General features: G+C 45.0%; 1 protein-coding gene across 1 annotated transcript in view; it reads left to right on the plus strand.

Moving 5' to 3' along the window:
- PRRG4 (proline rich and Gla domain 4) overlaps positions 1-18,267 on the plus strand; it is a 588,682-nt gene that overhangs the window by 266,593 nt on the left and 303,822 nt on the right. Inside the window, exon 3 of the mRNA XM_069623571.1 lies at positions 6,261-6,424. Coding sequence (XP_069479672.1) covers positions 6,261-6,424 — 164 coding nt within the window. The remainder of the gene's footprint in view (positions 1-6,260; positions 6,425-18,267) is intronic.

Here is an 18,267-nt window from a genome sequence, read left to right on the forward strand (position 1 = left end):
TTTCTCAATTCCCTCTCTGCCTTCCTCGTATGGGGGGTCTTTAGCTCCTTCTCCAGTGCTGAGACTTTTAGCTCTAGAGTGTTTGCTTGAATCTTAGAGATCTGATATTGTTCAGCGGCTGTGCTTATGAGTGTTCCCCTCACCACCGGCTTCATGTCCTCCTAAATTGTTCCAGTAGATGTGTCGAGAGTTGTGTTTTCTCTGAAATAGTTGGTCAGCGTTTCCCTCACCTCTGCTTAATTGTTTTGTCTGGTAAGATGGAGTCATTAAGCTTCCAGTATCTCGTGGGGGGTGGAGGTTAGGTGTTGGCGACCCTCTGATTGATAGGTCTGCTGATAGTGGGGCATGGTCATAAATCATCTGGGTGTGGATTTCTATTTTCCCCAGACAGGGGAACAGGGCCCCTGTGATCAGGAGTAGATCAATCCGTGAGTGGCCTTCATGTGCGTTAGAATACAAGGTGTAATCCCAGGTCCCCATGTTTGCTAACCTCCTAGCGTCTACTATTTCGGTTTAGGAGTTTAGCGAGAGTTAGGGCCCGTGTAAAATCGCCATTGGGTGGAGGGAGGGTTTTGTCTGTTAGTGGGTCGGGAACCATGTTAAAGTCTCCACCGATGAGGAGGTGTCCTGTTGTAAATGTCAATAGTATTGGGATAAGATCCAGCAAGAATTTATCTTGGCCAGCGTTTGGGCAGTAGATCCCAACTATAGTGATTGGTTGCTCCGATATGTATCCCTTTAGTACGAGGTACCTGCCTTCGGGGTCCCTTTTTACTGTGGGTTCCGTGAGTGGGAAGTTATCACTAAGTAGGATCGCTACCCCCTGCTTTTTCTCCCCCGAGGTGAAGAAGTAGGCCTTTTTGAACCGCTTGAATCTAATGCGCTGCTCATCCGCAGCTAATAAATGTGTCTCTTGGAGAATTACTATATCACCTGCCAGACCGTTAAGTCTGCTTTCGACCGATTTGCGCTTCCCTGGAAAGTTGAGGCCTTGTATGTTCCACGTGAGAATGCGAATGTCTCTTTCATCATCCGACCCAATGGGGCTCCTGAGTGGATTTAGCTATGGGCGCCTTAATACTGGGCTCTATGTTAATGTCTTGGGTTGCCCTCCTATGAGAGTGTGCGTGTGTCCTGTCTGTATATGTCTGAGATGCACAATGATAGGATTTTCGGGGGGCACGGATTGTACATCCTACCCCAAACCCCAACTCCTCCCCCTCCCCGTCCCTTCCCCCGCACAAACTTCTAGGTGTGAGACCAGCCTCACCCAAAGGGGTAGCCAGCTGAGCCCCATCATTAAACCTGTTGAGGCCAATGGGGCCCATACGCCATCAACGGGACAGCAGGAAGTATAATCGACACCGAAATGGACCTGCATGTTCTGTTCTGATCACACAATGGTATCCTTATTTAGGTGTATAGGTAGCGCTTCCCCTGGATACTCGAGGACTCCCCCTTACTTGCATGCCCTTCTAATGACTGTGTGAGTGACGCTCCTACAGAGAGTCTGTGAAAGGGAACCTCATAGAGGGGTGTACCTGTCCTGCGAATAGCTGACATTATTCCGACTCAGTCTGCTTTGGTGGTTTTCCGGGGGCCTTGGAGCCTTTGCCTCCTATTGACTCGGGACCAGGTGCCGGCAGAGGGCTTCTTTGATTGATCTTGGGCAGGTGCTTCTGATTCGGAGTCTCCACTTTCTGCCCCTGCTCCCATGAATTTCTCTGCTTCTTTTGCAGTTAGCGGATTTGCCTTCGGGCACCTACCCACGTGAAATTCAGGGCTGTTGGGAAGCTCCAGTGGTATTGGATTTTCCGATCCTGTAGCCATTCCGTGAGGTTCTGCTTCCGTAGGGTAGTGCTGGGTAGGTCTTGGTATAGCGGATGGTTGCGCCTCTGAAGATGATCTGTTTAGTTGTTCTAGCCTCCCTCATTATTTCTTCTTTCATTTTGAAGAAGTGAATCCACGCTAGAACATCCGGAGGTGATGAGGATGCTTGTCTCGGGCTGTTCGATGAACTCGGTCTATCTCCAGGGAGGAGCTGTGCGGTAGAGTTAGAATAAATCTAAACAGATCCTTTGTAAAGCCTTTCAGCTCTGAGTCGGTAATTGTTGTAGGGATTCCTCGGAGGCGGATGTTATTCCTCCTGGAGCGATTTTCCGCGATGTGGTCCAGGCCCTGTTCCAGCTCGAAAGCCTTATCGCACAAGTTGTCTTCCACATCTCCAGTGCCTTTTTTCCAACTTCTTCCATCCTCATGCCCAGCGCTGAGATCTTCTTTGTGACCTCATCTGTTCCTTTCAGGATCTCCTTTGTAATGGCTGACAGCAGGTTTTTGAGGTCTGATTTAGTCGCGGATTGGGCTGACTCGGACACCTCTGGAGTGTTGGTTACCTTAGTGGTGAGTCCCTGTACTTGATAGTTTTTCTTCATTTTCTCCTGGGTAGAATTGCTCATTAGGACTGCGATGTTGGATTGTTTTGTTACTTTGCCATGGCTTCTGCGGTAGACTCGACAGCTGCGTGTGGTGGTGAGGACTCTTCGCTCCTGAGCCAGGCCTCGGGATGGACCCCTGCCGCTATACGGGTAGGGCGAGGCAGCTGGGTCCCTGATACCCTCTGCTGATGTAGGCACCCCGATTCCGCTGTGTGCTTTCGCCACCTCCCCCTGCTGAATGCCTTATTGCATTTCACTCCTTTTGCTGTGCCTCCAGCCTACTCACTTGCAGCTGGGGGAGTGCTTCTCCTTTTCACCCTCGGCACACGGGTGGTGCTTAGCTTAGCTTGATGGTGGGAGAGTCCCAGAATTAGACCCCTGGAGCTGTGACATTTCCCAGGTACAGATGGTCCCTGTGGCACTGATGGTCTCGCAGGCGTGTGTCGTCCATCTTTACTCCCAAGATGGCGACATGCGTCTGTTGCTACGGTACAGTCTTTCCATCCTCTGAGGACAGGATGGCTCCGCCCCTTCTGCAGTGCACAGAATATCAACCCTCCTTTACAACACGCGGACGCGTTGCTACTCTCTCACATCAGCCCTACGTAAGTTCGTCAATCTAGGCTTTGCTTATTTTACTGTACTTCCCATTCCTCTTTGTTATAACTCCTAGCCTATGTCCTTTATTACAGATTATCCCAACCCTCGGACCAAATTGCCGAGACCCATTTCACTCCTCGTTGAAGTCTGTTTCTTTCTGTCTGCAAATATAGACTCTCGAATCGCTCGCAAGTTTACTTTCCTTTTCAAAGTCAGATAACGAACCTGGTGGGTAGAAGAGCGTTTAGATTCACAACTTCCAGTCCCATTTCTTTGTTGTACAACTCTTCTGATATCTTGATTCTGATTCACAGTCTGATAGCGATACTGTTTACGGGCGAACGCAGGGTTCATCTATTAACTTAATCTTCAAGCAGAGAAATCCGTATCGTCCACCTTCCAAGGTACTTACCAGTGGCTTTCATTTCCTTTTCTAAATTCTGCTTCCTGTACTTTACTATCCTTATTTATTTATTTATTTAGCGTTGTTACTCGAGACATCACCTTCCCGAGGAGAGACACCGCTTCTAAATTCAATTCCTCTCGAATGGTATAAATACTTGAATCTTCCTATTCCTTTAAACTCTCTTCTTTCTTCCTTTGTTTAACTCTTTTTTCCTTCTTTTATTTTTACTCTGCTAGAAGATATTCCTAATAACTCCCGAAGGAATACCCATTACTGACTGCCACTCCTGAAGTAGACGTCCTTCCGGATCCAACAGGGTTTTATTCCCCAGAGGGTTTCCCTGAGTCTACTCTCCCCTTTTTGACTCTTTAGTCGTTGAGGGGGAAGAGGGGATTCAGGGGGGTTCTCATAGTCATCCTCACACTCCTTACCAGTTCATAGTCCCAGATCCGCACAGACAAGCCCAGCTATTGGTGAGTACTCTGTAAATGGTATGCTCGTGATTGAATCTAGGATATAATAAATGTTATAGGAGCTTTTGCGTTTTGCGTGGAGATGATGGGGTGCGGGTGGATGCGGATTTGGGGGCTTTCCACAGCCGTGTATCCCCTTTCGGATCGGGGTCTCCGGAGGGTGTGTGGGAGTGTATGCTCCTTGGCAGCTGTAGGGATGGCTCCAGGTGGACTAGCTGCTGTACTTGGAGTCCCTGGTACTTCTGCGGGCGAACATGTGATTGCAATATCTAACTGTTGCAGGGAGCCAGCTCTGGGTGATCTTGATCGCCCGGCTTCAGGGTTATTAGACGCCTCCTGCTCCCCCTGTCTGCTCCAGCCTGAGAAGATTGCTTTGCCTGCAGGAGAGCGCACCGACTCTCGGTCGGTATGTAGTGCACCGGGGGTCGTTGTCGGTTCCCATGTGCATCTGTGCGTCAGCGTGGGTCAGGGGGTTGATTTATTTATTTGAGAGCGCACCAACTCTCGGATTACACATGGTACTCTGGAGGCCGTTGTGGGCTCCCGTAAGAGGGGGGAATGGTTGGAGCACGGGTCCGCACCAGTTGGTACCTCTGTTGGCTGCATGTCACTGCTGCTCGTTCCTGCTCTGGGTCCCGCTCTGTGGGAGTTGGGATGCCGGATATCTCCCACCTTGCTGGTGCCGAGAGCCTCTGGGGCGCGGGCTGATGCACGCAAGCCGTCCCCAACACTTTAGTGCCGGGTGACTCCAGCTGGTGACGGACAGTGGCGACCAGGCTCTTCCGCAGGTGCTGGGGTGGCTACTGGAGGTTGCTGTAGGATTATGGTGCGCGCCTCATGTTGATCGGCAGGTCCTTAATTTTCAGTGCTGTATTGTGCTTGTTAAGGTGGGGCTAGGCGATCAGACCATTGATATGGTCGCGGCTCTGCCTCTGCTCGCGGAGTGCAGAGCTCCAGGACTTGATGCACGCCATCTTTCCTCCGCTGCTGCAGGCTGAGGCCAAAGATCCCGCCGGGGATATTAGGGCGTAGGTGCTAGTCGGCGCTCCCGGTCCATAAGTGTAGCATGCAGCGTCCTTTAGTAACCCCATAAGGGGGTTTTCAAGTCTTAACGGGGGCTCCAGTTCATAAATATAGGTTCGCATGATGGGCTCAGCCAGGAGCTTTCACGGAGCCATGCTGCTCGAGTCGGCTCCAAGCCACGCCCCCCCCATTATGCTAAATTTACCTGGAAACATGTCGTTTAGGCATACATTTCGTATGATATTTGACTTTCAAAGCTGAAGCATACATTTAGCATTAGGACAGACACATTTTACACTTCAGTAAATATCACTTAAGTTCCATCAGCTTTAGTTTGTCATCTTTCTATTTCAATAATATTAATTATTTGATAATATGCCATGAGTAGTCGCATCAAAACTGACCTTTGTGTCCCAAGTTATGACTGTTAATCTCCACTTCACATTTTCGAAGTTAAACCTTACCCATGACATTTCTACACAAGTGCCATCCTCTGGATTCACATACAGATGTGGACAATAGCCTCAGTCGCCTATAGACTCGCATTATTTGACCCGCTTTGTTCACGAGGTTGCTGGAATCCCAGAGACTGAACATGATCACTTGCAAGTTGTCTGGCTCCATACATTTAATACCAGCCACCAAATGAAAAGAGCATGTGTGAATTTAAGACATAACTAAACAGTACTGCAAAAAGCAAAAAAGGAGCGCATTACAATGTTACAAATAGAGAAGTAAATTCAAAATGAATGAAGTTGGGCTACACTTGTAATTGTTTCAGTGACGTTTCAAGTTCAGAATGGAACGCCATCCACAGTAATGTGCATTTTTTAAAGAATAAATATTCGAGACAGCACCCAGAATTTCTGCCGTTTTGTCTGCCAAACGATTTCACAATGGAGCCAATCTCACTGATTGTGCTTTGCTCAGAGACTGAAGGTCAGACGATGACCATTGAAGATGTGATTATATCTGATGTGGAAGTAGAACATGTTTTTCTAATCCTGTTTGCGCTACTAGACCAAATTGCTTGATTTTTGGGCAAATAACTTTATCTCTCTATGACCATCTTCCCTACTGTGCCAAAACCAGGGGCACGTAGAAACACTAACATGTTTATATTATGCCCTGTATAAAACATAGACTGGAATGCAGGTGCTTTTGTTCTAATGCACCTGAGCAAAATAAAATAGGTTTTACATTATGCAATTATATCTGTGTGTTGAGATCATTTCATCTGATGTTTTGGATCATTTTCTTTGTTTAAGCACATCATCCTCAGGCTCATCTAACAGAATGTGTGTGCTTCCATTTTCATTTCAGTGTTCACAGGTGATGAGGATGCCAACATGTTCCTCGGACGCGGTCTGCTGTACAACAAATTTGATTTTGAGATGTTTGTTAAAGGAAATCTTGAAAGAGAATGCTATGAAGAAATGTGCAATTATGAAGAAGCAAGAGAGGTCTTTAAGGACCATGATTCCACGGTAACTGATTGTCCATTGCCTTTTAACATTCAGCTTTGGTGGTGTCTTAGTTACGATTCTCCATCAAATGTTGACAATGGCTCAGCCAAGGATGTTGCCGATGAGGGTAGATTGGAGGGATTCCTTAGCTATTACGTTTAGGGTCTCACATGTCCGCATGCACAGGTGTGCTGCCTTTCAGCCACTTATAAGCTCTTGCCTGCCTTGAGGATATTGTCAATGTGGAATGTTTGGGCTCATGCTGATTAGTCAATTGATTGGCTGGTGGGTTACTTCATCAGGGTCTGGGGAGGTAAAGCGAATAGCAGTATGTTCAATGATTGGTTGTGCCGTGTCCCTCAAGTGAAAGTGGAGGTTATTGGCTAAAGCTAAGATGTGGTTCTCCTCACTGGAAGAATATACAGCGCTTAGACATGGGATGGTTGCCAGTCAGTGCCAATAAACGGCCCAATGTGGGACCCCTCCTATTTCCTTCAGCCTCTCCCACAAGCTTCATGACAGCTCAACTAAGATAAAAGGAAATGTGCTTGGCTTTGGTAATTTCAAGAAGAAAGTAGAGTAAGTACCCACTACTCACTCTCTTAGCCAGGAATAACCGCCAGTGGGATATTTGTATTGGCAGGCAAGCAAGCTGTATTAAGGGAATTATCATATAGCACAGCATAGCATGAAATAACATAATAGTATAACAATTCATAACATGACATAGCATAACACTCAAGCTTAGCATAACATAAAATGGCTTAATATGGCATGCATTAAATTACATTTCTTATCAAGCATTACAGAACATAACAAACATAGCATAGCAACTTAGCATGCACACAGAGCATAACATACATGCATTTTGCCAAACTGCTGATGCTAGATCCCCCAAGATCTGTTGTGGTTTTTTTTTGTTTAAAAAGGATTTGAGTTTCTTTTTTGTTCCTTTCCATCCATTTTAAGTACTTAGCTTTAAAAAAAAAATCAAATTTTCGTTATTTTCATGCATGTTTTTTCGAATCATTTACAATATTTTGGCACCATCGCTCAAGCCGAGACATGTTTCAGTGCAAAATACAAACAAATGGTCGTATCATCTTTAAAAGTAACAAAATTAAGCAAATGATAAACTAAATAACTCATTCATAGAAAGCATTTGATCATCAATCAGAGCGTTATCTATGAGTTAATGTTGCGTTAACCAACTCACTCCAACAGCCTAATAGCATCCCTACATCGTGTTAGTTTCCACACATAATAACTCCTAATTGGCTCTTTTCATAGTGGTAGAAATAGACACTGTTCTTGACGATACCATGTTCCTTTTATGGCTTGCTTTATTTTTTTCCCATTTTTTATTATATTGTTTTATTTCAATTAATTGGTAATAACAAACAAAGATAAATAATTAAAACAGTAACCGGCGAATTTATTCCAGTTCATACAGACATAGCCAATGCAAAGTAATCACAGCTTAATTGCATGGGTGCCGGGCAGTTCTCACAGTTCATCCCAGATTGTCCTCCTCAGGTCCATCCAGGGGTTGATCTATCACCCTACAAAACAGCACCATCTGTAGCCCTATAAACATACCATACACCTCAACCCTGAGGTGCCTAACTCTCATCTCGACCTCCTTGCTCAAGTTACAGATTCATGGTGGGTGCAGGTCAGCAGGGTATTGAAGTTGGATCAGAAATTCCTCCCACTTCGAGTGCTCTTATTGCCCTTGGTATGTGCAAATCTCTCTCAGCAGTCGTCCGTTTCAACAAGTCCTGCTGCCAGTCGGCATACGCCTGAGGATTAACATTCTTCCATTGCATTGCATTCCGCCTCTTGTATAGGATCAGCCTTAGGGCACCACATTTCCTGGTAACTTCCTCCCCCCTTACGTCTCAGGAGTTTGCCCTGAATACACACCAGAGGGCTATACTCCAGTTCCCAGTCTGGCAACTCACTAAACTGGGACAATATCTTCTGCTAGACTGCGTTTATTGGAGGGCACTCCCATACCATATGCAGAAAGGCAACTGCCTGGGAGGCGCAACTGGTGCAAACCACAGTGTCGCCCGAAGCAAACTTGCTGATGCGCACCGGCGACAATAGGTACACTCTGTGCACATACTTGTACTGTATCAGCTTCAACCTTCATCAAAACTTCCTTTACATGCAGACACACCTGCCTCCACATAGTCATCTATTACATTTAAATCCGGTTCCCTTTGTCTCTTACTCTCCCAAAACTGGGGTCGCTCTGCACACAAAGAGCCTTGTACAGGACCAAGAGACTCTTCCTGCAATCTAATAATCCATTAGTTGTTGACACAACTGGGTGCTTGGCGGCATATCTGGAAACCCTCCCAGGCCACTCTGACTGCTGCCATAGTTGCCGCATAGGCCAAGAACGGAAAACTCCCTATTTTCCACCCTGCATAGAAGTCCTAAAACAGCAGCACTTTACATCTGTCAAACAAATCTCCCACCATCCTACAGCCCTTCTTGTCCCAACTCCTGCAACTGCTGCTGTCGAGCAGCCGCTAGAATATTCGACTGCCCCAAAGCGGGATCTCATACGCCATCACCTGTTTGTCACCAGCACGCAAGCTCAGTTTGGCCCATATCTCATGCATTGTTCTGACTGGTAGTGGCAGCTTTGCAGCAGACGCTGCATCCCGCCACAGCACATTTCACAGCTTGCACTCTCCTGTCAGCACTTGGACCTTTTAGTGAGGGCATGTCCAACTCCTCATCCCTCCACCAGCTCACCACATGCTGCAGTTGTGCTGCATAGTAATAACTCCAGAATCTGGTGCCCCCAGCCTGCTGTCCTCCACTGGCAGCTTCAGCTTCGCAAGAGCAACCCTAGGTGGCTTCCCCCCTCCACCCTCTCCAGCAATTTCAATAAAATTGAATTAAGTCTCTTAAAACTCTGTGGGTACAGCAGTTGGAAGCGACAGAATCACCATTTTGGCTGCAGTGATTCTACCCGCAAGTTAGACCAATTAGCGACAAGGTTGTCGAGCTGTGGAAGAAGATCCCATAGGTTCTCTTTCAAGACCACCCCCATATCAACATTAACCATAACCCCCAAATATTTAAATAACTTGGTGGTGACCTTCAGGGGAAGTCCATCTGGACCTGTTCATCTGACACAGTGGGTACAGAAGTGACTTGTTCCAGTTGATTCTCAAGCTGAACGCCTGGCTGAAGCACTCTATCAAACTGAGCAGTCTTGGGACAGTGCTACCTGGATTCGTTATATATAACAAAATATCATCAGCCTACTACGAAATCGAAATAGTGTGTTGCATGCCTGCCGCCAATATCCCCCATCTGCAAATTCCTTCCTGACGTTCCATGCCAGTGGCTCCATTGTTAGAGCAGACCGCAGGGGGTAAAGGGGGCACCCCTGCCAAGTGCCTCTGCGGATGTTAATTGGGACAGAGATAATATCATTGGTCTGTATTCTTGCCACCGGTCCATTATACAGCAGAGAAACCCATTTGCATATCCCAGGCCCAAACCCAAACTGCTGCAGCGTCGCCATCATAAACCCCCACTGCACTGAGTCCAATGCTTTTTCGGCATCCAAACTCGCTAAAGCATAATGGCCCGGGACTGCGTTCACTCTGTTGAGCACCAGAAACAGCCTACACAGACTCAGGGTTGTGTTCCTCCCAGGAATGAAGCCTTCCTGGCCTTCGGCAACCAATTTCTGCACTATCCACACTAATCTCCCAGCCAGGATTTAACTAATGGTTTTAACATCAATGTATATGAGGGAGAGTGGCCTTTAAGACCCATATTGAGTTTCCGACTTGCCCAGTTTCGACAAGAGTATGATCTGGGCCCTGGTGCGAGTGGGTAGTAGATGACCCTTCTCCTACCCTTCACTATACATCTCTGATAGGTGGGTCAGAAGAAGCTCTATAAATGCGCTATAGAACTCGACGGATAGGCAATTGGGTCCAGGGGCCTTGCCTTTCCCCAGACACAATATCACCCACCTTATCTCTTGCTCCTTAATGGGCTCGTCCAGCTGCTGGCTGTTGACACGCGACAAGCATGGCAACTCAACCCTCTCTAGGAATTCTGCAATGGTTGCCTTAGGGACCGTGCCTCTATCATCGTATAGGGCCTGATAATACCCCATAAATGAATTGTTGATTTGCTCTGGGTCAGAGGAAGTATTTTCCCCCGGATCATCTATACGGGTAATAGGCTTCCTATATCGGGATCTGGTCATCATCCAGTCCAGTGCCTTCCCCGCTTTGTCCTAAACTCATGCTGGAACCTAGTATACTCGCTATATTAAAATGTACTCAGCCACTCGCATGCAACATTCAGCTTAGACTTCACTTGCGTCAACCGGTATGCTTAATACATATTGGTGACACATACCTAAATGGGTGTGTAGCAGTGTAGTTGTGTAGCCCATTTCATTCTTTGAGGGACCATCTGCTTGTTTGTTGATTTTGCATCATTCTCCTCTTTCTTCCGATTTATTCTGGTTTGCCCCTTGAGGTTATTCCCTTATGGTTGTTCTCATGACTTGAAAATTCTAATTAAGAAATGTTATTAAAGAAAACAAGCATAGCATGTACAGAAATTGTATGGCACTGAGAGGACATATCAGTGCCCTATTGATTGATAAGGTAGTCCTCGTTCTTCTTAAAATAAAACCAGCATTTTCTTTATGTAAGTGTTTGGCTTGAATTCAAATCTTTCACACAATCACAATATTTTAAAATTCATAACACAATTTATATTTCAATAAAAAACACCAAATCACATCACAATTAGTACAAACATTGAGTAAAATGTGATACATTTTAATCTAAAACCAAGACTTTCTCATAATCCTTACACATAAATCTTTGACAATATCCATAGTAAAAGTTAATACTCTTTATAAAATACCACAGAAAAATTCTAATCCTGGCCAATTCAAAGCTTATTTGTAAGCCATTCAAGAGTTTAGACCCTCAGTCTTCCGGAGCATTGTTCTTGTAGTTTGACAAAAAGCAATCAAAATGCAGTTGTCTACCTTTAGTTAAACTTGGACAATGTACCAGCATATGGTCCAAGGTTTCCCACAAATTTAAACAGTTGCAAAATCTACAATTTCTGAGGTTTCTACCAATCCTAAATCGAGCACAGAGAACTTCATTAGTTGAATTTAAATTTAATCGAAATTGTCCTCTCCACTGTGCATTAGGAGATTTTAGGAGATACCTTGGTATCCTGATTAGTGGTTTCTCCTCTCTCTTGAAATGGTAAAATAACTTACATTTTTATTAAATGAATTTGTTTATTACAAACTTTATCATTATTCCATAGCCCTTCCAGGGTCAAATTTAAACTTGGAAAGCAAAACAACAATGGAAAAACAGAACATCCGAAGCTCATACAAGAAGAGACCAGTAACAAGCCAAAAGTTCACTTGAATACTTTTAAAATGGAAATTTCAGTCCAAACTGTAGAACTGCAAAAATTACGGTCTTTTCTTCTCCAAGTATAAGCAGAGGCATCTTTCCTCCAAAGCTAATGGGATGGCAGTCCGGGGTAAGAGCTTGCAGTATTTGTCTATCGTAACTGTCAAAGCTTCGCAAACCATTACAACATGGTACAAGGATTCCAGCTGAAGACTATTTTTACAGAAGCGGCAGGTATTAGGTAAATCTCTCAGTTGTTTAGTATGCCCCGGGACCTCACGAGTTGGCAGCAAATTCAGCCTAACGCGCAGGAACATATTACACAATTTTGGACAGGGGAACAGCTGATGGTAAACTGGGAGTTGATTTAACCTGCGTGCCTCGATGGAGCAATTTATAGAAAGTTTATACAGTGCTTTTAAGTCTTGGGTCTCAATCCAATCATATCTCTGTATTTTCTTCTTAATTGCAAGGGGATTGCATTTCAAGGTGTCGATAGAGGCATTCAAGGCCGCAATCCAATCAGTACAGTTTTGTTTCCATTTACTCAATAGAAAGGCATAGCCATTGTTCAATTTTGTTCTCAAGATATCGATAGGTTGTGTGCTGTCATCAACTAGTGTTTGACGACACAGGTCCAACGATTTCCATAGGACAATGGAGTGCATTGATTGTAAAGCAGCTTTGTATCTTATTTTTATTACTGGAAACGCGAGTGGCAATGAGAGCACTTTCCTCCAAAAACAGCCTTCAAGCCGATCCCAAATATGCCATGATAGATTTAAAGTAGATTCTGCTCCATAGAATAAGGTTGGTACCACTTTTTGTCGATAGAAGTTTAGAAGTGGGCGCATTGAAAATTTGCCATACTTTTTACGAAGAATAAGGCCTTGGTACGCTAGATAGTCCACTTTCGCTCTTAGCACTGTTTCCCAATCCTGCTCACTAATAATCGAGTTGAGCCATAATCCTAGATATTTGTATGAGTGGACTTGAATAAGCTTAATCGACTGTAAAAAGATGGAGAGGTCTTGTCTTCTGGCTCCTTGCTTAGCTGCGAAAATCATGGTTTGTGACTTAGTTGTATTTAACGCAAGGTTGTTAGATTTCACATATTCAGCTAGTCGATCTAGTTTTTGTCTGGAGTCCAATCTGGGTTTTGTCCAGCAGGACCAGATCGTCCGCATAGATTAGCCAAGGGACGGCCTTGCCATTCAATTTCGGATGGTATGCTCTAATTCTTTCCTGAGCTAATTCCAAATCTGAAATACAGAGATTGAACAGGGTTGCCACAAGGGGACAGCCTTGTTTCAAGCTCTCCAGGTGTCAATTTTCTTTGTTATGGCTCCCCCAGCAGATAATCTCACTTGTATTGAGGTATTAGTATACAATGCACGAATAGCGTCTAGCATATTAGGAGGACAATTCTACGTCTGCAGTTTTTTCCACAGGATGTCTCGGTGTACAGAGTTTAATCCCTGTTTCAGGTCTATAAATACTGCAGAAAGCTTAGTCTTATTTGGTATTTCTTCCAGCTTTAGTATGTTCAGTATTAACAGGTTAACATTTGTCCCTACACCCTTGACAAAACCCGTCTGTCGTGGGTCCCTTCTGTTGGTCATTACCATCCAGCTAGTAAGCCGCCGGAGTAACATTGTTGCAAACAGTCTCCCCAAAGTATCCAATAAAGCTATTGGCCTGTAATTCGTGGGTATCGCTCTGTCACCTTGTTTGTAAATTGGGATCAGAATTGCATTTTTCCACGTATCAGGAATATGTTTGGTTTTTAGGATCACTTCAAAGAGAGATCGGCAAAAATCGTCCCAGGCCTCCGGATTGATTTTAAGACTCATGTTGGAAAGGCCATTAGGGCCTGGTGCACGTGAGGTGTTTAGTTTTATTTGCAACAAAATCTCATCACTGTCCCACTTGAGGTCCCATATAGAGCACACCGTTTGTTCGTACGGATCGTCCCCCTCAATTTGCATTTTGCGACAAGTGTCAGGTCGGTCCTCAGCCTTAGGAGGCTTTGAAAATAGTGTTGTAAAATGGGTGATCCAACTTGTTTCTGAGACATCTACGATTAGACATGCCGTCTGGTTGTTATAGCCATTCAGTAGTAACCATAGAGTTTGGGTGTTACGATTTGTCAGTGCTAACAGCATACATTCAGCATCCCATTGGTTGTGAAGAGCTCTTGACATTAGCAGCCACTTCTTAAATCTTTGTTTGATCTTTTTTTGTTGCATCAGACGTTCATCTGGAGGCAGAAACTTCAATTTCCTTAGAGCTAAACGTTTTTGTTTTCTTTTTTCCATCAGCTCCCTGGTACGCATGATTATAAGTATAATCAGTTTTTATCGGTCTTTAGAACACAGATCTAAAAGGAGTGAGGAGCCAATCATAGTCAAGGTACTCAATTCCAGTTTGTGAACTGTTTAGAAATTTGGTGGTAAGCATTAAGACATTATCTGGTATGATTCGCAGTTATTATTTCCATTGTTCAAGAGTAGCACCGGCATGATGAGCAGCTGTCTTCTCTCTTGCAGAGTTTTCCATGTCAAAGACAGCATACTATGGTCACTCTTAGCGGTGCCGAAAATACTGAAGTGAAGATATAGTGCAGATATGCTTGTGACTTGCCTCTATGCCAAGTTGACACCGGGGGCATGTCGCCCTTCATCTGGCTGTTCAGCAGCAAGATAGAATGAGCCTTTAGTTCTTGCGTCCACAATTTGGCCTTCAATGATAGATTTTGATCAGATATCAGGATTCCCGGCCTCTTGAATAAATGAATATTCAGATTGCCACATATGATGAGATTGAGAGAGGGATATTGGAACTGTAGGTCATCAATGACCCTAAGTAAGGTGTCAATTAATATATTATCATTCACCCCGCTGGATTCCAGTATAAGTTGCGTATAGCTAGGACTTTCGTGGGTTCCTCTTGATCCGCTAATACAGAGATAATGGTAATCTGGGTGAATGGATTGAGTGTTAAGTGTTCCTCAATTTGGAAATTGACACCAGACATTACAAGAGTCAGCAGTCCAGCTGAAGGCCGACCAGTGGATCCTAGGGTCGCTGGGTTCCAAAATACTAGGTAGTCGTAAGCCACGTCTTCTGCAGGCAGATGATGTCATAGCTGCGCAATTCTAGATTTCCTTCGGCAAATAGTTGGACGAATCCTCTCGTATTCCAAGAACAGAGATTCTATGAGGATGTACCAACACATTTTGGTGGCTACTGATGTTGAATCCCTCGTGGGGGGAACTGTGTTGTACAAGCAGGAATAGTTTGGTGCAAAGGGCCTTCAAATCCTCGCTGCTTTGTCACTTGTCTTCTCGCATAAGCATCTTTAGGGTCAAAGTTGATCAACATCTGTTGGCCGTCGGCACCCTGCCTCACTTCTCTCTTAGGTTGTAGGTTACGATGGCCGTTGTTCAAGACTGTTGCATCACAAGAAGCTTGCTTCGTTATATTCACACATTCCTATGCTTCAGTCTTCAAGCACCTCTCAGTTGCTCCAAAGCTTGTGAACGCTAAATCAAATCCCAACGGTAGAAAGGCATCACTTTGGGCCAGTATCTCAGAGAAAATTCTCTTTGATGGTACGTGAAGTATAAACCAGTCTGATCTGGATTCGTCTACAAATTGCAAATATCCTTTGACTCGATTGAATGTAAAATAGGCACACAACACGTTTGCTCGATTAAGTTTCAGCCCATCTGATGATTTCACAAGTCTCTCTATCATTAATGTATGTGGCACAGATTGGCTTCTCCGATATTCAAACTTAGGGAAGTGACATGCATCTTTGGTTGTGAGCAGTAAATCTCCTTGTCTAAAGGCTCTTTACTTTGCGTCATCTGTGACAGCACTGATTTCTGTTCCACAGTCATAAACAGTGTTCCCCGAGAGGCCTCAAGGATATCCTGAGACAGACTTATTGTAATGGCACTTGTGTTCTCTAGTAAAGAGGATGACGGTTCGGTATCTGAGATGTCCTCGCATGAGATGTCACGGTTTAGACTGACATCAGCGTTCCCTACTAATTCATCATCTGTCATGTACACTGAAAGCTCCAGTAAGGCCTTTCTGTTAATCAGCTCTTCATCAGTCAGGGTCTCCATGTCATGAGTCACAGAATCCGACTGAATATCTATAGTCTCATCAGTTGCACTCCTTATTTTAGGGGCTGTAATTTGTTCTCGAGTAGCCGGCAGTTTAAGGTTATGCAAAAAAGCCCTTGGACCATTTGATCTAGGCTTAGTAGTGTTTGGAAGATTTTCTGATTTATTTTGTTTTATGACTTTTGGAAAGGAGACTCTTTTTGCTGTCGCAGATTGACATTTCTGAAAGATAGAAAACAAATCTTTCGCTGAGCTATCTGTCACTGGTTGTAGCAAGGAGGTCAGCGGGGCCCTCAGAGTCTCACTAGTTTCTGTATTTCTCTCAGGCAGAAGAGCCTCTTGGTTCTGATGAGGTGGAACAAAAATCACCACATTCGGATCCAGATCGTCTTGCATGGCGTTGTTATTAGTAGCAGTGGGGAGAAAGTTAGTCTCTAAATTCAATTCCTTGTTGGGTAGCTTGGACATTACTTTCGTGCTATTAGATGCACACAGATCACTAAAGGCGTTCTCTCCATGAAGTCCTCTTGGCATGGCCAGTTTGCTGTAAAGCTGCACATGCTGGACTATTATTTGCCTGAGGCTCTCTCACATCAGCGTTATTTCCAGATAGGGCTGAGGCAGAGTGCTGAAGCCATCTCTTAAGACGCAGTGATTTCGCTGTTTCCAAAAGTGTGGTCCTCATTGTGGTCTTGTCCATTTGTTAGGTCAAAAAGTCTTGCTTGCCACAGACTGGACTGTTGTTAGGCAGAAACCTGTGCAGTTCCCTTGGGGACCACTGCAAAAGATTTAGGACTACAGGTGTTGGCAGTAAACCCACTTGGTAGCAGTCTGTACCACCCAGATTTACCTGGTAGCTGTGGCTGAGCAGTCAGACTTCCCTCAAGAAGAGTTAGGCAGTATGCAAAGTATACACAATAGGCACTCAGATACAATAGCACAAGCAAACACTGACCAGAGCTTTGGTATCAAGGTATATAATTATTTATTTTAAAAAAACACACTTATTGAAACACTCCAGCACTATTATGGTAAATCACTCTAAACGCAGTTACTATTATTATATATACATCCCTTCTTCCTTATCAGACAAGTCTTAGTTAACACCACTTATTTCCAGACAGAGGTGAGCGCTTAACTATAGATGGCACTCCAATAGGTTAACGAAAAAGGGAGGGAAAAAAGCAGAATGTAGCAAAATACACCACACTAATACTTAGGAACTCTTAAGCAAGGCAGGAAAGTCAAAAGTTACTTGTGAGCCAAAGTCCATAGGCCGGGCCCACTCTTGGAGAGAGCAGGGCACAAATGCACCCAAGATCACACAATGGCAACTGGCTTAAAAAGTCTTGCAGGGAGTTCAGAAAGGTTTTAGTTAGGTTTCAGAAAAGTTTAGCCAGGGTGTTCCAGGCTAACCCAGGGTCGAAAGCCGGGGGCTAAATCTACCCCGTACAGTCGGTTGCAAGGGAAGCCAGGTGAAACACGGTACCTTATGTGGAAAGGATCCTCCAGCGGGGGCAGTTGTTCCTGGCAGCCGGTGCAAGTCGCGGCGTCGTCCAGAGGAAGAGAAGATCTCTACGTGGAGGAAAGATGAAGGTCGTTGCACTGCCAGGGAAGAAACCAGCCGCAGAGTTTTCCGGTTAAAGGTACTACCCTTTGATTTGCGGTAGTGGTAAAACGTGGTATCCCGGTTGCCTCGGTGCTTGGCACAGGCAAAGCGGCCACGAGATGCTCCAGGAAGCGAAAAAGGAAGCAGACTGGTTATCCCCACCAGTCGAAGGAAGAAGACTCTCCGGGCTGGAGATCTCCTCTGTCGTTGGGAAAAGTGGTGAGACGGTTCAGCAGGGCTCCACCGGTGGTGTCGTCGTAGCAGGTCGGCTCAGCTTCTCCCTCGTCGGATTCTTAGGTCCTGTGGCGACTTCTAAAGTTCCAGTCCCAAAGCCCTGCTTTTATGCAGAAAACCCCCATTCACTCAGCCTAGCTGTCACTCAAACATGCTAAGTGGTGAGCCGGCTGGCTCACCACTTGGGCCAATCAGTACGGAGTGCGACTTGAGTTGCGTAGGCAACTCAGTCCAGGGTGCCTAAATCCCCCTCCACTCCTCCTAAGTACCCCAGACAGAGTGGCACCACTTTGGAGGGCTTCTGTGGAGAAGCCCGCCAAAAAGTGGAACAAAGAGCTCAACTTGGGTTGGAGTCACAGAAGCGAACACAAACGCCATTTTAGAACTGAGTTCTGGCAAAAATTACAACTGGAGAATTAATATTAAATAAATAAACCGGCGTTAT

Source organism: Ambystoma mexicanum, chromosome 11 (genome assembly GCF_040938575.1).
Source record: "Ambystoma mexicanum isolate Mex_15411 chromosome 11, UKY_AmexF1_1, whole genome shotgun sequence".
NCBI classification, from domain to species: domain Eukaryota; kingdom Metazoa; phylum Chordata; class Amphibia; order Caudata; family Ambystomatidae; genus Ambystoma; species Ambystoma mexicanum.